The sequence below is a fragment of the Eublepharis macularius genome, chromosome 4 (genome assembly GCF_028583425.1).
Source record: "Eublepharis macularius isolate TG4126 chromosome 4, MPM_Emac_v1.0, whole genome shotgun sequence".
Lineage (NCBI taxonomy): Eukaryota > Metazoa > Chordata > Lepidosauria > Squamata > Eublepharidae > Eublepharis > Eublepharis macularius.
The window spans coordinates 168,260,669-168,279,976 of record NC_072793.1 but is presented as its reverse complement, the minus strand read 5'-3'; the positions used below and the strand labels follow the sequence as shown (position 1 = coordinate 168,279,976).

Sequence of the window (19,308 nt, the reverse complement as noted above, 5' to 3'; positions counted from 1 at the left end):
TAACTTTGCCCCCCTTATCAAATTTCCATGGGCCTCTCTGGGAATCAGTTCTCTGTCACTTTAACCCTTCCCTCACAGTGGCATGGTTGGCTTGAAAGGAATGAGAAATGCAGGGAACTAATTGGTTGTGAATTCCTGGGGTTTGTACTCTTTTGGAGGAGTGGAGTACTTTAAAACAGCAGGAAGAATTCCATAAGGTTCAGCTTTCCTACAACGAACATCTCTATGCTGACCATCTGCATTGGTTGAATTTCTGTTTCTTGAGTATAAAAATCATTCCAGGAATAAAAAAAAATAAAGACATGCAAATCAACTGAAATTGGACCCAATAAAGGCCACAGAGGGAAAAGAGCAAAAGGGATCTTTGCTCCAAGGAGCTTGCAGTCTGAAACCGGACACAAAAAAGCAACAACAGAGAGAAGAGTGCAAGATGGATCTCTGTCCTAGGGAGCTTGCATCTGAAATTGGACCCAAGAAAGGCCACAGAGGGACGAGAGCGAGCTGGATCCCTGCCCCAGGGAGTTTGCGATCTGAAACTGGACCCAAGAAAAGCAACAGAGGGAAGGGCACAAGATAGGACTATGCCCCGGGGAGCTTGCAATCTGAAATTGGACCCAAGAAAGGCAACAGAGGGAAGAGAGTGAGCTGGATCCCTGCCCCAAGGAGCTTGCAATCTGAAATTGGACCCAAGAAAGGCAACAGAGGGAAGAGAGCGAGCTGGATCCCTGCCCCAAGGAGCTTGCAATCTGAAATTGGACCCAAGAAAGGCAACAGAGGGAAGGGCGCAAGATAGGACTATGCCCCAGGGAGCTTGCAATCTGAAATTGGACCCAAGAAAGGCAACAGAGGGAAGAGAGCGAGCTGGATTCCTGCCCCAGGGAGTTAGCGATCTGAAACTGGACCCAAGAAAAGCGACAAGAGGGAAGGGCGCAAGATGGGGAGCTTGCAATCTGACATTGGACCCAAGGAAGGCAACAGAGGGAAGAGAGCGAGCTGGATCCCTGCCCGAAGGAGCTTGCAACCTGAAATTGGACCCAAGAATTCCTGAAATTGGACCCAATATTCCTACATTAACAGAGCAACATTTACTATGTCAACAGCCCCACTTTGATGCAATGTGACCAGATGTTGAAAAATTACATAGGGAATTACATAGGGGGAAGAGAGTGAGATGGGACCCTGCCCCGGGGAGCTTGCAATCTGAAACTGCACTGGGGGGGGGAGACTGGGGGTGGGGGGAAGAGAAGAAGATGGGTCGCTACCCTAAAAAGTCTTCTGCGACAACAAATCTGTTTGCCGTTCCGGAGCCTCTTGCTTTCAAGGGTTAAAGCCATAGAGCAGTCCTTTGCGGACGGGCCCCGAACTTTGAAAGGTGTTGGGGAGGGGACCGTAAATAGTGTCAAGTCCCTTCCTGCTTCGGTTCCCAGCTAAGCTCTTTCAGGGCAGCTATTGTGGGAGCATGGCAAGTGTTTGCTGCAGGTGGGGGGCGTTGAATTGGGGGGCTTTTAAAGGCGGGGGTTCTTCTGCAGGCGAGGAATAAGCCGGCTTTGTGTGTGAGGGGAAGTCTCGCTATAATAGTAGGGTTGCGGGGAGGGGGTATTTAAACTGTCCTGTTGGGAGGGTCATCGCATTTCTTACCGCTGGCAAATGCAGACAGGCATTTTCAATGGAGCAAAATCGGTAGAGTTCATTTGCTTATTGCAACCGCCTGTTAATCATGAGGTCTAGCCCCATTTTTTTTAAACGGTATTATCTGTATTCTCTGTTTTAGCCAGAACTGAGCACAAGTGGCCTTGTGAAAGAAACTACAATTTCTTACAGTTTAGGGGGTTTGTTACTGACCCCCTTTTCTCTGTCTGCCGTCTCCTTTTTGTAAAAAGTGGGTTCACCATTCCCTATGTAATTTTTCAACATCTGGTCACATTGCATCAAAGTGGGGCTGTTGACATAGTAAATGTTGCTCTGTTAATGTAAGAATATTACATTAAGCTGTCTAAAAGTAGCAAATCCAGCATTTCTGTTGGCTTTTAAGTTTCATGCGCAAAATCTCACTTCAGGCAGGCAGGAGCTAATCTCCTGCATATGAAAACATTCCGGCAGACAACTCTTTTTTAAAAGCAAGCTTCTAGTCCTTGTAATTCATGAAGGTAGGTTGAAGAGTGAGGCCTTGGCTGGTGGAACTGCAGAATTTTATTCATTTACAAAATGAATATCCTGCCTTTCTGCCCAGTCAGGGCCACCAAGGTAGCGAATGACTAAAACAGAGCCTTATAAAAACCAGTAAGAAAATCAGTTAAAACCCAAACTGTATGTATGCATAGACAACACTTAAAACATATATCAGAAAGAAGGTGTCACTAAGGAAATGCCAGATGAAACAAAAGAAGTCTTTACCCATTGACGGAAGACAGCAATAGAAGGAGACAGATAAATAGTCTTGTAGAGGGAATTCCATAATTATGGTACCATGAGTGAGAAGACTCTCTACCTTCTATCTAAACTCAGAAGGTAGGGCCACGGGAAGCAGTTATATGAATCATCTCATCTTCCCAAGGTGGGGAGGGGAAGACAGGTTAAACAGAGTTGTGGTACAGTAAGAAGAGAAGACAACGTGTGAAACCTAAGTTCAACTCCTGCCTGTCCACAAAGCTTGGGCTATTCACCCTAACCTACCTCACAGGGCTGTTGTTAAGATGAACTGGAGAGGCAGAACCATGTATGCCAGCTTGAGCTCCTTGAAAGAAGGACATACTGAAATGTACTGGATATAGGGTCTCTTTATATTACTGGAGAAATAATTTTTTCCTATCATTAGACTGTATAAATAGGATGGAGGGGAGGGTAGAAAAAATGGTACTTAAGGTCTGGCCTCTGGCCAACTTCATGATTTTTTTTTCCAGCACAAGTTTCCCTAAGAGTTTTTTTCTGTGTGTTTTATGTCGTTCCCGTGTGTCTCTTTCCCTCAGGCAGAAATCCCTCATACAAGTTTCTATTTCCACCTACCTAATGCCTGTTTTATTTACACTCTGCACTTCTGTGGAGGATCTTTGAGAAAGTCTCGAACCCTGTTTTGAAGTCCAGCTCCAGTCAGACACCCAAGAGAAGGCCTAGAAGAATATTGTCTCCGCGGGTCGAGAGAGAGAGACCAACACCAACTGAGGTACTAACAGCAGGCTGCCTTTAGCCTAAGAAAGAAAATGGCTGCAGAGCAAAGGATTGTGGGAGAGCCAGTGCTGCTGTTCCAAGTAGGAGTCCAATCTAAAGGGCAAATAGAAGATCAAGGCTTGGTAAGTCCCAAACCAGAAGAAGAAGCTGAGGGAACGAAAGAACCTCCTGGCAGCATCCAGATTGGGAACATGGAGGAATTTCCAGAAAAGTTGGTACCCCCTCAAATCAAAGTGGAAGCTGATGAGGGGTTGGCACAACCCTGGGAAACCCGGTGGCAGGATTTACCAAAGGAACTGCAATCCTTTCATGCAGGATGGGGGAACCCACAGATCACAGAGCCCTCCCCATGGGAAGAAGTGGGACCCTGCTCTCCGCCTTTTGAACAAACCACTATCTCCACCCAGCAGCCTAGAGGAGAACAGCTGGCCCAGCACCTGCCTGGCCCAGAGATGGACAGCGGACTCTTGGCCAAAGATGAGATGGATGGTGGGAAAGTTGAGGAAGAGACCGTCAGTGTAGAAATAAGCAGACAGCGCTTCCGGCAGTTTTGCTACATAGAGGCTGAGGGCCCCCGGGAGGCGTGCAGCCGCCTCTGGTTCCTGTGCTATCAGTGGCTGAAGCCTGAGAGACGAACCAAGGAGCAGATCCTGGAGTTGCTGATCCTGGAGCAGTTCTTGACTGTCCTGCCCCCACAGATCCAGAAATGGGTGAAGGAAGGCGACCCGGAGAGCTGTGCTCAGGCGGTGGCCTTGGCTGAGGACTTCTTGCGGAGGCAGGAAGAGCCTCTGAGACTGGACTGTGATCTCTCTGAGCCCCTCAGGGAAGGAGAGAGGAGCTATGAGTCCTTGTTACCCTTACAACATATGGAGAAAGTGGTGAGGATTTGTTCTGCCTGCCTCATTCCCCCCCCCCCCTCTCCATTTTTGAAAAATTTCTGGTGCTTAAACACACCCAAAGGGATAAATATTTTAATGGAGGCTGGGGGGATTGTGGCCACTACCTAATTCCTTCCCACCTTTTCAAATGGGGTACTGGCTGGCTGTGAAGAGTGGAGTTGGGGGGGGGGGCAGGGTTTAGAATCCTGGGTTGTGGGGAACACGTGACAACATTCAGACGTCGTGATAAGCCAAAGACTTCTGAAGTCAGGGCTGTTTCCACATGGAGATTTTTTCTCATTTGGTTGATCCAAAATGTTCAAGGTCTTTTTTTTAACATGTGGAAAGGCCCCAGGAGAAGAGATAGGAGGGAATGAGAAAGCCTGACACCAAAACAGGTGTGTACCACTTCCTAGCTTTCAGCAACTCAGTGGCAGAGCACTTGCTTTGTGTGCAATCTCTGGGTGAAAGATTGTAGGAAGAGACTTTCCCTGCCAGAGACCCTGAAGAGCTGCTACCAGACAGAGAAGATAGCATTGGGCCAGGTAATAGCTTATTCAGAGTAGGCCTCATGCTGTATAAGCCAGGTGCATATGGGCAGATAAGGCAAACCCAGTTAGCAACCTCTTAGGTCAGCCCTAATGTTCTTCTGATAAGACTGTTAGGGATATTTGTGTGGTCACATGAAACATCTTATCTGGAGTATGGACTCTGGTAATTTCTGTTTGGATTGGCAGTGACTTTCTTGGGGGGGGGGGTTGATTTTTATGGACTTGGAAGGGTGTAACTCTACTGAGGATAATTTCAGGTGAGTGGCCATGTTGATTTGTAGTAGAAGAGCAATATTTGGGTCCAGTAGCACCTTAAAGATCAACTAGATTCCCAAGGTATGAGCTTTCAAGAGTCAGAGCTCCCTTCGTGAGAAGGCATAGTATTGTTACCTCAGGCTTTGTCAAATTTTATTCAGCTTTACAAGCTGGCCCCAAACTTTAGGAGCAAAACATTTTTTAGTATTGAGGGGTTTATAGGTTAATGACTATACATTCTAATTGTTGCTCACATAAAGCTTCGTCCTAACCTCTTCTCAATTTCTTGTCATTTTTTCAAGTTATAACAAAAATGTTGTAGCATATAAATAAGTATGGAGTAAACCTGGTTGTCATAACAACAAAAAAGCCAACCTATATCACTCACCTAAATAAGCTCTGTACTTCTGCTGAGAATCTCCAAGAGGCACTTACAATAAATCTTCTCAAAATGCTAGGTGCCACAATGAAATTTCTAGGCACCATGGAACCCTGGTGCCTGGGATATGTCAAACCCTGTGTTACCATACTTACGTATCCTGCTGTTCTTTCCCTAAAGATCTCCCAAACCAAAAGTCCTGCAGGCACCCATAATATTTTAAAAATTTTATCAGCCTGATGTCCACCATCAAAAATTTGCTGCCATTAAGCTTGATACACAAACCACCCACAAATATTAACAGAAACATGCCCTGAAATATACGTTCCAAAATAAGACTGCATTACCCCTCCTTCAGAAAAATGGAAGAGACAGCATTCTCCAAGCTTCTTCTGGTAGGGGGTCATTCCACATGGTCCGAGAGAAATGCCAAGCCTTGGGCTGAGGAAGATCAAATATTCCAGTGTGGGCTGGTTCAGCAAGCAGGAGCTAATTGGACATTGGTGGATTCATATGGGGGAGACCTTCAGAGGCCTAGAACTGAACATGGGCTCTTCTGATTTGCAGTGCATGGACTTTATGCTGTTCAGCTCTGGGCTCACCCCAATGTTCTCGTTTGGTTCTGATCCCAATTTTCATTCTCCTTTAGGTCTCTGGGCTGTTGGCAGAGGTGGGCCTGTATTCCTCCAAACTGAAGACCACTCCACTTAGCAACTCCAAAAAGGAGACGCAAGAGGGCAACGTGGCTCATGTTTTATGTGGTAAGGCTTTGCTGTTTCTGTGAGTTCTTCTAAAAGATTTATACTGTAACCTGGATAGCCCAGGCAAACCCAGTCTCTTCAGATCACAGCATCTAAACAGAGTCAGCATTGGTTAGTAATTGGATGGGAGACCTCCAAAGAAAACTAGGACTGCAGAGGCAGGCAATGGCAAACTACTTCTGTTAGTCTCTTGCCTTGAAAATCCCAGCAGGGGTCGCCATAAGTCAGTTGTAACTTGGCAGCACTTTCCACCATCACCAAAAGATTTATATGTCACTCTTGTACAGTGCATCTTCCAGGACCACAAAGGGCATACCTCAAATCAAGAATAAATTCTATCAATTTCCACACATGCTTGATAGAGCAGTGTAGCAGCCATAACTCACACTAAGTAATCCACTGTGAGCCTCAGTGGAAAAGGCAGACAATAAATGATGTAAATGCATAAATAAAATATACCCAGTAAATAATAGAAATGTTATACATTCAGTGCCCCTGACAGAGTTAGGAGGGAGAATCTATCAGATGCCTGAGTAAGCAAGAATTATTGAACCAGTATCTGAAAGTCAGAAGATCAGGCTCCAGGCAGATAGCTGAGGCGAGGGTATGCCATAAGTGAGGAGGCCCCACGGAAATAGCCACTCACGTTTCTTCTCAGAACGGAGGATGGCAGATAACAAAGATATTGGGGCAGGTTCATACTAAAGGGGCAGTCCCAGACTACTGAGAGACAGTATGGTGTAGTGGTTTGTGTTAGACTATGAACTGGGAGACCTGGGTTCCAGTCTCCACGTTGCCATGAAGCTTGCTGGATGACCAGCATGAGAGAAGGCACAGTACAGATGTTAGATGGTCAGATTTGGATCAGGGAGACCCAATTTTGAAGAGAGAAAAAACCCACTCTACCATGGAAGCTCACTGGTTAGCCTTGGGCCGCTATCAGCCTAACCTACCTGACAGGATTGTTGTGAGGATAAAATGGAGAAGACGAAAATGTTGTACCACTTTGAGTCCCCAGTGGGGTGAACAGTGGGATACAAAGAAAGACCACGGGCCAGTACCTCTCTCCTCTTAGCCTGATGTACCTCACAGGGTTGATGTGAGAATGAAATGGGAATAAATCTTGCAGGCTGCCCTAAGGTCCTTTAAGAATGATGGGATAAACCTGTACTAGATATCTAGATGAGGTATTAGTGGAGGGGAGGGGTTGAAAGAGATCTGTAATTAGCCCATTTACACAGATGAACAAAGTGCTGGGGCAGAGGGTTCAATCGGTGGTCATTATAGGTAGGTTCTTATGGACCGAGGAAGTCCCTAGTGGTACCCTGGTTCCACCTTGTTCAGAAGCCAATCCCAGCCCTTTGAATTCTTCCTGGAAGCAGTTTTTCAGCCTGTACTGTGCAGATAATGCTGTGGTTGCAAGATATCCACAGCAGGTGCCAGTGAGGATATCAGTAGCCACCTTCTGAGCCAGTAGAAGTTTCAGGACATTCCTTAAAGGCAGGACATTCTTCAAATTTAATGTGTCAGAGTAACCTAATCTGGACCAGACCAAGGCATGTATGAGTTGGGCTAGTTCAGCCCTTTCCGGGAACAGCCAGAGCTGGTGAAATGCCTCCACAGTCTGTTTCATAAGTAGTGGAACCTGTCAAATCCAGGAATAACCCCAGCCCATGAACTTGATCTTCCAGGTGGAAAGCAACCCCAACCAGATGTAATTCTAGTTTGACTTTTCTGCCAACTAGCAATTATTTCGTCTAATCAGGTTCTTTCTTCACATCCTCCCTTTACTGCCTCTAACACTAATTGGCTGTGCCTCGTGAGAATCATGAAGCCACCTCCCTCCCACTTCCCACCCTGGCTGTGCAGAGTCCCTTGTGACGCTCATGAGGCCACCTCCTTTCCGCCTCCTGTGCAAAACTCTGATTGGCTGTCCCTTGTGGCAATCCACAGTCTGCACAGCCAGGTGGGAGGGAGGTGGTTTTAAGGTGGTCATGGAAGACAGCCTATCACCCCATGCTGCCCAGTAGCAGCAGAAGCAACAAACTTAATTCTGCAGCAGGAAAACATTCCCCCCCCCAATAAAAAGACGTTAAAATTGAGTCAAATCCAGCTGGAACTACTTCAAGAGCTAATTCTCTTTTTATTCCCGCAGATGGTGAGGTGCCAGCAAGAAAAAATGCAGCCGTTTCTCAGCTGGATAGCCATAAGAAAAAGGAGCCCCTGGAAGATGGCAGGGGAGACTTTGCCCTGAGTTCCAGCATTGCCACCTGTGAAAAAACTGCCCCCGGACTGAAACCTCACAAGTGCTTAGAGTGCGGGAAACGGTTCCACCAGATTTCACACCTCAACAGGCACTTGAGAATACACACGGGGGAGAAGCCATACAAATGCCTGGATTGTGGGAAGAGTTTCACCCAAGGCTCCTGCCTGCTGGGGCACCAGAGGATCCACACGGGGGAGAAAGCCTACTCGTGTTCATACTGCAACAAGAGCTTCATTTGGAGCTCCGGCCTGCATCAGCACGAAAAGATCCACCTGGGCGAGAAGCCCTACAAGTGCTTGGAGTGTGGGAAAAGCTTCCACCGCAGCTCTGCCCTGACCGACCATGTGAGGTCCCACACTGGTGAAAAGCCATATACTTGCTCCGACTGCGGGAAAGGGTTCAGCCAGCATTCAAACCTCATTGTGCACAGACGAGTCCACACAGGGGAGAAACCCTACACATGCTCGATCTGTGGGAAAAGCTTCACCCGCACAGCACTGCTGATGGCACACCTGCGAATCCACACGGGAGAGAAACCTTACAAGTGTTTGGTCTGTGAGAGGAGCTTTCGGGAGAGACCAGCACTTACAAAACACAAGAAAATCCACATGCGAGAGAATCTGTAGCAGGGAAGGAGACTCGGGGGGAAGCTGCTGTATTTGCATCTCATTCGTTATTTCTAATGGCTCTGAATCAAAAGCTGAACTCATCCTGCTGCCCAACAGATGGGATCGCATGGAATGCACACAAACATTCAGCCTACATGGTTCAAGTGCACTGATTGTAGTATGGGCCTGTTAAAGGGAAAGCTGGTGCAGCTGGGCGGATAACATCACGCAGGGATGAGAGACTGGTGGACACCACCAAGGGGTTTTTGGAGATGGGGAGAAATGTAAGGCAGGAAGCTAAAGAGACCAAACTGCAAAGGTGTGGGAGCTAAATGGTTTGAACTGACCAGCCATACAGCTTGGGCTGTGGGTCTTTTGTACAAAAGCATGATTGGACACGTCAGTGCAGAAGAGGCTAGCTGCCCACCATCTGAGCAGCTTCTTTTTCCCCCTAGTTTCCTCACAAGGGCATGTTGTGTTTCTCAACATGACTTCCTATTTATTTCCTTTAGATTTTATTTCACTTGATACCTTGAAAGCTAGGGAACAATGACAACACAATTAAAGTGCTGGATGGGGTCTGGGACACACAGGTTCAAATCCTCACTCTGTTGTGGAATTTCACCTTGGGCCAGTAATACACACTCTCAGCCTAACTACCTCACAGAGTAGTTGTGAGAATAAGATGAAGGACAGGAGAATAATGTAAGCCGCTTTGGGTCCTCATTGGAGAGAAAAGCGAGGTATGCATAGCTAAACAAACATGTCCACATCCATTTTTCCAGGGGGACTGATGTGACAAGGTGGCACAGGAAATCCCTTGTTCAAATCTCACTGTTGCTATAAACTAACTAGGTGGCCCGATTTAAGCCATTTCCCTGTGGCATCTGCAGTATAAGGATAATATTGGCCTACCTTACAAGTTTGGTGTATTGGTTGTACCACAATGCTTTTTGAAGTGCTTTGGACACTGAAAGAAATGCATAACTGGGTATTGTTATTTTTTTGCTGCTGTTAGTCTTGCATTGATGGGGCTATGTTGATAACTGAATGGTGGAAGAATGCCCTCTATGAATTTTAAAAGATACGATACCCAGTGCCCTCTCAGCCTTGGTTGTCTGAGCCAAACACAAGCTCGGCAGGATTTGAATCCAGTGGTACCTTAGAGACCAACAAGATTTTCAGGATGTCAGCTTTCAAGAGTCTGAAGAAGGGAGCTCTGACTCTCGAAAGCTTACGCCCTGAAAATCGTGTTGGTCTTTCAGATGCCACTAGACTCAAATCCTGCTGTTCTACTGCAGACCAACATGGCTGCCCACCTAAACAGATCAGTTTGCAAAATGCAGAAAGTTGTCTGCTTTGCAGATGTGATGTAAACAATAAAGGCATCTTTCCCTGAAAGAGCTTATTTTTACTTAATTTTTTAAAAAATCAACTTCTCTTTTTTTTTAAAAAAAAAGCTTTTTTATTTCTCTTCTCAAAGCAGCTGCAGGAAAGAAGATCTCTTGTGAAGAAACCAATTCTAGCCAAGAGTATGTCACTCAGCTATAGTAAATGCCCAAATTTTTACACACACATACATGCACACACTGTATTCAAATGGAAACAGCATATCTGTTTAATTTAATTTATAACATTTAATTTAACTGAGAGTTGGGTGTGGTGTAGTGGTTAGAGTGATGGACTAAGATTTGGGAGACCCAAATTCAATTTCCTGCTCTGCCATAGAAGCCGGCTGGGTGATTATGGGCCAGTCACATACACTCAGCCTAACCTACCTCATAGGGTTGTTGTGAGGGAAAAATTGGAGGAGAGGAGAATGATTGTAAGCCTCTTTGGATTCTCATTAGACAGAAAAGCAGGATATAAATGAAATAAAATGAAATAAAAATAAACTAACTTGCAAGAGGAGTTCAGCTGGAAGAAGATGACCTGCTGTTAATCCATTGTATTTCTCTTCTGCCCCTTCTCCAAGACACTCAGGGCATCGTACATGGTTCTCTCTCTCCCGTCCACTTTACCCTCACAACAAGCCTGTAAGGTAGGTTACATTTATTTAAGTTATTTGCATTATTTATCATCTACCTTTTTCACTGAGACTGAAAGTGGATTACACCATCTAAGTCAAATACGGTCACCAGGATGGAACATCTGATAAAAAAGCAATCAAGCAGGAATCTGAAAACGGCTGAAATGAAGCATAAGCATTAACAGAGGAGTTAGCTGTGTTAGTCTGTAGTAGCAAAATCAAAAAGAGTCCAGTAGCACCTTTAAGACTAACCAACTTTATGGTAGCATAAGCTTTCGAGAATCACAGTTCTCTTCATCAGATGCATGGAGGGCAAGAAGAAGCATTAACAGGGCACTTTAAACGATCCAGAAATTACACAGTAGGATCATAGTTTTACAGCAATGGGCAGTACATACTATACACGGTCATGTAGTCTGCAGTCAATGAACCATTTCATTACCGTACAGCTACGGTTGCTAATTCTGGGTTGGGAAATATATTAATGTCTGCGGGGGCGGGCTGGTGATGGACCTCAGCCATGAAGCCCGCTCGCCAGCTGGCGTGATGACGTCACTTCGTAATGTGACGTGATCACGCTGGCTGAGCGGAGATGTGGCTTCCATCTGACAAAGAGCGCTGGGGCTCCCGAAAGCTTACGCAACAAGAAACTTGGCTAGTCTTAAAGGTGCTACTGGACTCTACTATTTTGCTCCTACAGACTAACAGGGCGAACACCTCTGGATCTACTTCCGCGCTCGGCACGAGGCGATTCGACCTTTTGGGGCCCAAGTTGGCCCCAAACAAAGCGTGGGAACTCCTGAGGTGCCTGCCGGTGGCGGCTGATCGCTGGGTGACGGGCGGACGGGAGCACCTGAGGCGATAAAGACCAGTACGGTCCATATAAGCAACAATGAAATAAAACTGGCTTACACAATTAAAGAACCATGAAATAAAAGTATCAATTAATGCCTGCCCAAGTCCAAGATGGCTGCACGTCCCTGCCTTCCTGCAAGATTGCAGAAATCTTGGAACAAGGGCCGGCCTTTTCGCCCTTCTTCAAGATGGCTGTTCTGGAGGCGTCACTATAAAACAATGTGTGCCGTACCCTCTTCGGTGATGGCCGTTCTGTATTAGTCGCGAAAAACAAAATGGCTGCTGTGCCCTTTTCGAAGATGGCTGTGCTGCATACCTTGCCAGTCTCTCCGCGCTGCTCCTTGGATTGATTGGGGCACGCGGAGGCAACCGGAGAGAGGCGATTAAGAGAGAAAATCAGCAGCAGCGGATCGAATGTAAGAACAGCGACTATAACGGAGAGATAGGTGTGCAGACTGTGTGAAAGGCGCACATTTTTCACGTGTTCACAAGGTTTTTTTTCTGTGTGCGCCCCCAAACGCAAAGTATGTGTGACTAACCAACACGTGTGTCATGTGTATCCTGTAGTTACACAATGAGAATCGATATTGGCCCTGTCTCGCTGCTGTGAGCATGGTTGCTAGCAAAGGCAAAGACATGTTTGCACCAGTGTAATCTGTGAAAGAAACATGCTGTGTTTATATTCTCTCACTGGTCTTGGAGTGTAGCTGCCTGTATAAACAGACAATATGGGACTAGACGGGAACTCATTATATGGCAACTTCACACGTTCAGTCTATAGGGGTCCACGTGTTGCGTCTATGCCCTGGCTGCACAAGGTGCTGGGTTCAGTTTCTGGTGCAGTAAGGTGCAGGGCTGCTCCTCAAAGAGCCAGTGTGGCACAGTAGTCAGTGTACTGGACTAGGCCTGGGAAGGCCTGGGTGTCAAGGACAGCAGGGGCACCGCTTGCCTTCACCCAAGACCGAAGTGAATGCGCACCTGCCTCCTGCGTCTTTATTCAACAGAATTTACAAAAGTACCAATGAGAGACTGCTCTCAGATTAGCTCTGTCCATCCCAAAGCACAGAAGTAAAAGGACAAATCTCCTAGATTTTCAAGGAATTAATCAGGTCTACCTTGCAAGGGTGACTTGCAAGCAGAGTTTTTCAAAAGAGTTTTACCTGGTAGGTGGTTCAGGGTCAAGACACCAGCTTCAGCCTTTTGCAGTTTAGGAGTCAAGAACCACAACAGATTAAAAAATATAATTATTTATTTGGTGCAAAGATATTCAAAAAGACAAGATAGACTGTGGGGACAAAATAACAAGCCTTAGCATTAAGCTCTAATTACACAAGCCACAGAATTTTCAAAAGGCGAACACAATTAGGCATAACTGCAAATTACCTCAGATTCTCCTTCATAGAGACAAGCAGGACCATAGGTGTTAGATCCATAACAGCAGACAAAATGATGGCTGAAAAGGAGCAGCCGTCTTGCAAAAGGAGACTAGGTTCTCTCTCTTAGGGCCAAACTACAGGTGATGAATGACACTTGAATGGCAAGTGTATTCCTCCCTGTTCACTTGCCCTCCACTCAATCCACTTGCCTTTCAAGTGTCATTCATCACTTGTAGCTTGACCCTAAGTTTATCTTACACCTAGGCTGGGACCAAGACTGCAGATTGGTTTAGTTTCTGTCCTCTCACGTGGTCACGCTAACAACAGTGTCATCAATTCTTCGGGTTCTGATTGGCTAAACTGGCCTGGGCCGATTGAGACCCCTCCCCATAAAGTATGTTAACAACATGTAGAAGCTGGAGGCTAGAGGCTAAGGGCCAAGCTACAAGTGACGAATGACACTTGAACAGCAAGTGAACAGACTCACATATATTCCTCCCTGTTCACTTGCCCTCCACTTGATCATGTAGTGATCACATAGTGATCAAGTGGAGGGCAAGTGAACAGGAAGGAATACATGTGAGTCTGTTCGCTTGCCGTTCAAGTGTCATTCGTCACTTGTAGCTTGGCCCTGAGTGACTTTGGGCCAGACTTGCCTTTCTGAGAGGATTGCTGTTGCATGAATAAAACAGAGGAGGAGAGAATGATGATGTAAGTCATTTTAGGTCCCGCCAGGAACAAAAGTGGGGTATAAATAATCTAAATAAATATGTTATCAGCGGCCATAATGATCCTGTATTTTTCCAGGTGAAATTCAGAGGTGCAAAGTCAGGGCCAGATTGGAATCATTTACTACCCACAAATCCTTATTGATTGATTCTAGCTAGATGTTTCTCTTACATTTGCAGCCAGGGCTGAACGGAAGTGAAATTCTCCCTGCAAGAGGATATGGTTGCATTGTTACTGAATGACACCCCCCCTCCAAGCCTCGTAAAAATCTTGACAAAGAAGCAGCACTCTACACAAGGCAACTTTATATATTTGTGACATGCGTGCAATAAAGAGATCTCACACATATGTCCTATGAGATCCTTGGGTCTGAGGGCTGTCAGCCAACTCCTGCATTGATTTCTATTTGCTACTTTTTGAAGAGCCTGAGGAAGAAATCTGGGACTTTATCCTCCCAGTGGGGCGAGCAATATAAAGTTATCAGAAGCCATGGGAAGGGGGCAGAAGGGGCTGCCTAAAATCCCCCATACCCCTCCATTTGCCTGCCAAGGCCCTGGATCTTGTCCCCTACCTATCGACCCCATGACCTTACAACAGTGATCCAGGCAACGGTCACCTCCAGATTAGACTACTGCAACTCACTCTACGCAGGGCTTCCCTTGGGCTTGATCCGGGAACTGCAGCTGGTTCAGAATGCAGCTGCACGGGTGGTTGCCAGAGCACCAATCATGGCTCATATAACACCTATCCTCCGTCAGCTGCACTGGTTACCGGTTGAGTACTGGCTCCGGTTCAAGGTTTTGGTGTTGACCTATAAAGCCCTATGCGGACTGGGCCCAGCATACCTTCGGGACCTCCTCTCCCCATATGTTCCCCGGAGGTCGCTTCGATCAGCTACTAAGAACTTGCTGATGGTCCCTGGCCCCAGGGAGGTCCGCCTGGCCTCTACCAGAGCCAGGGCCTTCTCAGTTCTGGCTCCGACCTGGTGGAACTCTCTGTCTGAGGAAACTAGGGCCCGGCAGGATTTGTTATCTTTCCGCCGGGCCTGCAAGACAGAGATGTTCCACCAGGCATTTGGTGGGGGCTAAGCTGTCCTCTCGCCGGCCATACCACTGAAGACCTTCCACCACCCATGCCGGACAATGCTGTATTTTAATATTTTATACCCGCCAATTTTAATTGTTTGATATGATGTTTTAATGTTTTTATAATGTTTTTATTTTTTTAAGCTGTTGTTAAACCGCCCTGAGCCCGTCTGACGGGGAGGGCGGTCTAGAAATGCAATTAAATAAATAAATAAATAAAATATCTCCCTCCAAACTTGTAGATCAACCTCTAGAGGGCTTTCAGGTGGGTAGCCATGTTGGCCTGCAGTAGATGAGCAAGGTTTGATGAAGGTAGCTTGACTCTCGGAAGTTTATACCTTGGAAACTCCTTGCTGGCCTTTTAAGGTCCTATGGGACTCAAACTTTGCTTCCCTAGAGGGAATTATGGTCCCCGCTAAGAATCATTGATTTAGGAACCGGGGCAGCCAGTTGCCTGAGTTGTAACATGGGAGGCTTCTGTTCACATCTTGTCTCTGCCATAAACTTGTTAGGTAACCTTAGACCCCCCCCCCCATTCTATGGAGGATAATAAGACACGTCTACCTCACAGAGACAATGTTAAGGATTACCAAAGAGTAATGTGTGTTATATGTGTGTGTGAGATGCTTTGAATGTTGAAATCGTGATAGGGACACCAAGTATTACTACTCTTAATAATAATGTTTGCTTTTTCTATAGAGTCCTTTTTGCTCTTGGGGAGTTCAGAGCGACAGAAGAAGAAAGGGGGGGGGAGCCTTACCATTTACATTTTGACAGAATGGGAAGGGAGAGAAACACAAGGGATCAAAGATTTAATATGGGAGCAAATCCAGTTGCACATACAACAGCTTTGCAAAGTAGGCCAGTTTCACTAGTAGTGAAATCTATATACTGCTTTAAAGTGTTTCACTGGTGTTATTTTGCTGGGATCCTTACAACAGCTCTGTATAGTATGATCAGTATGATAATCCTCTATATTGCATACAGCGAGGTTAAGGCTGAGAGAGTGACTTGCCAGAGGAAACCAAGTGAGGTAAGTAGCTGAGGTAAAATTTGAACCAGGGGCTTCCTAATGCTATCTCTTTAGCCTTAGTGTTACTTTATTTGTCTAGATATTTATACATTGTTTTCCTCCATAATGTCTATCCTTTTCTGTTTTATCCTCATGACAACCCTGTGAGGTAAATTAGGCTGAGAATGTGACCAGGCCAAATCACCCAGTGAGTATCCATCGCAAAATGGAATTTGGACCTGTGTCGCCTGAATCCTAGTCCAACATTCTAGCCACTACTCCACACTATAACCCCTATAATACTGATAAAGTATGGGGGGTTGTTTATTTAGAAAATATATATGCCCCCTCTCCGAAGACTCGCTCAAGGCAGCTTAGAATAACATAAATTGAAAGAATGTTAATTTTTGCTGGTAAAGAATTTGTAGTTGGGCAGGGATTTGAACCCAGTATTTCCCAGCAAACACAATTTGTGTCCAAAAAAGAATGAAAACCTTTGTAGTCAGTCAGGCACCATGAGTAGAGATCAGCAAAGGCTTCTATCTCAGTACTTATTCACCAATGTTAATAACATAGGCAGTGTGTTGGTTAGAATACTAAACTAAGACCCAGAGAAAATTCTGGCCAACAGGCTGTTTACCATTTTCCTTTTTGTCTCAGTTTCAACAGGTGATAACTAGGGGATTAGGAATGATGGTGAAAAATCTGGAAGAGGAGCCAAGCAACCTGTGTCAGAAGAAAAAGATATGAGCCCAGGTGGACCAAAATGGCAGGAAGGAAGCAGAACAGATGACAAATGAAATCCAATGTTTGTCCCTATGGTGGTGACTTCCACAAACCTCAGAAAGACAAAGAACACAGAAAGGGAAGCTGAGGAATAGGTCTGTAGCATTTTGGAAAGGTATCCTCATCTTTTAGGTCTCTTTACTATGCCCTAAATGTGATGCTGCAATACTGTGAAGTCCAAAATTTCCATTTGGCCTGAAACATGACTGAGGTGATGGGGGGGGGAGTAGATTCAGGACTAGAGATGGGCATGAAGCGGAATACGAACCAAAAAAACCCACAAACCACCCTGGTTCGTGGAAGCTCGTTTCCACAAATTTCCATGAATTGGTCTACCGGTTCGTTTGGTTTGTTTTAAACAGGAATGCCCCTTTCCCTGCTGCTGCAAAGCGGCAGGGAAAGGGGCCTTTAAACCCGGGGATCAGCTGTTGAGGAGATCCCCAACAAGCAGCTGGCCGCTCCCAGCAGTGGGGAAATGGCCATTTAAACTGTGGGTGGGGCTTGGCTGGCCAGCTGGGAGTTCCAGGCCAGCCAGCCAAGCTCCTGTTCTTTAAATGGCAATTTCCCCGCTGCTTGGAGTGGCTCAGATAGATCATCAGTTGCAGCATGGAACTTATCAGGTGTCAGGAAATTCACGTAACAAAGACAACGTTGGAATGCTCAGACTCCAGAAAAAGAATTAAATATTGTTTTTAAAAGCCCAGTAAAGTTTTGAGGCACCTTTAAAGACTAGCACAAGGGTCCCCAATGTGCTGCCCGTGGGCACCATGATGCCTACCAACAGCTTTCTAAGTGCCTGCCAAATGTTTTTAGAAAGTGCAAGGGGGCAGTCAGCAAGGCTTCTGATTGGCCATTGTGGATTTGATGGGCTGTGCAGATTTTTAAAAAATGTTGCTTTGGCAGCAGCTGCCAGCACAGCAGAAGGTTCTTCAGTGTGTGACTGATGATAAGCTGTGGCAGCCATTTTGTGGCTAGCTCCTCCTTCTGTGGCAGCTATTTTGTGGCTGCATCTACCATGCTGTGTCAGGATTCCAGAGGTGGCTGTACATTAAAAAATGTTAATGACCCTTGGACTAAGACCTTTTTGTGAGCTGAAGTCTGCCTCACCAACTATAAATAAGTGTTATCCTTGGTTGACAGAAAACTGTTTACATGGTTATAAACAGAAGAAAGGCTTTGGGGTTTGGGTGCGGTTATTATAAAGAGACGCCAATTGAAGAAATAAGCATGGGACAATATAGACCACAGATGAAAATAAGTCAAAAGAGTAAATTTTTTCCTTTAGTATGGGTGTAAACCATTCCCACTTGGGTAAACTGAGAAGAATAGATATATTTTCTTTAGCAAGCAAACTATTCTGAGTCCTTGTGGAGCCCAAGTTCAATAGTATCTATCTACTCCAAGTTCCTACAGAAGCCAAGTTCAGTGATGTCAGATTTAACCCAAATCTTTATGATGGGAGTTATTTTCAACAAAGAAAATGGCTTTTCTGTTCAAACTGTCACCATCTTAAAATCTTTGGTTCAGGAGAAAGGCCTGAGAAAGTTTACAGAGCATGCTAGCAGCTTCAGTACACAGCAACCTTGGAGATAAGAGAGAGCTTGTTAGCAAAGCCTCCGTGGCACAGCTTTGAACCAATTAACATTCTTGAGCACTAAGCATATCTCATACCTGTGGGAAAGAGGCCGAACCAAAATCTGCAGATTGGTTTAGTTTCTGCCCACTCACGTGGTCATGCTAGCAACAGTGACATCAGTTCTTGGGGTTCTGATTGGCTAAACAGGCCTGGGCCGATTGAGACCCCCACCCATCAAGTAAGTTAGTAATATGAAGAAGAGAGAGGCTAGAGGGTAAGAGGAAGAAGCTAGTCTCCCTTTGCAAGATGTCTGCTATTATGGATCTAACACCTATGGTCCTGCTTGTCTCTCTGAAGGAGAATCTGAGGTAATTTGCAATTATGCCTAATTGTGTTCACCTTCTGAAAGTTTTGTGGATTATGTAATTAGAGCTTAATGCTTTGTTATTTTGTCCCCATAGTCTGTCTTATCTTTTTTGAATATCTTTGCACCAAATAAATAATTATATTTTTTACTTTGCTGTGGTTCTTGACTCCTAAACCTGAAAAGGCTGAAGCTGGTGTCTTGACCCTGAACCACCTACCAGGTAAAACTCTTTTGAGAAACTCTGCTTGCAAGTCACCCTTGCAAGGTGGACTTTCTGTTTAAGTTCCCTGACAGGCAAGGAGATTTGTCCTTTTATTCATGTGCTTTGGAATAGACAAAAGGACAAAAGCTGGTGGCAGCTTACCAAGGCTAATGTGAGAGCAGTCTCTCACTGACATTTCTGTAAATCCAGCTGGAGCCCTGCGTGCATTCATCTCTGGCTTGGGTGAAGGCAGTGTTGCCCCAGCATCTGTGACAAAAACTAAGAAGGGACCTTCTACTCAGTCAGAGCCTTGGTCTAGTCAAGATCAGTCTTGTCTCCTCCTGACAGGTGGCTGCTCTGCAAGGTCTCAGGTGGAGGTCTTTCTTATCACCAGGGCTCATTTTGAGGGGGAACGTGCAGGAACACAG

At 45.7% G+C, this 19,308-nt stretch overlaps 1 protein-coding gene across 1 annotated transcript in view; it reads left to right on the top strand.

Annotated features, from left to right (window-relative positions):
* Nucleotides 1-1,415: 1,415 nt before the first annotated feature.
* The window catches only part of LOC129327793 (zinc finger protein 420-like), a 29,389-nt gene continuing 11,496 nt past the window's right edge, over nt 1,416-19,308 (top strand). The window contains exons 1-5 of the mRNA XM_054976546.1: nt 1,416-1,479; nt 2,967-4,043; nt 5,878-5,989; nt 8,145-8,880; nt 12,072-12,193. Coding sequence (XP_054832521.1) covers nt 3,198-4,043; nt 5,878-5,989; nt 8,145-8,880; nt 12,072-12,193 — 1,816 coding nt within the window. The 5' untranslated portion in view covers nt 1,416-1,479; nt 2,967-3,197. The remainder of the gene's footprint in view (nt 1,480-2,966; nt 4,044-5,877; nt 5,990-8,144; nt 8,881-12,071; nt 12,194-19,308) is intronic.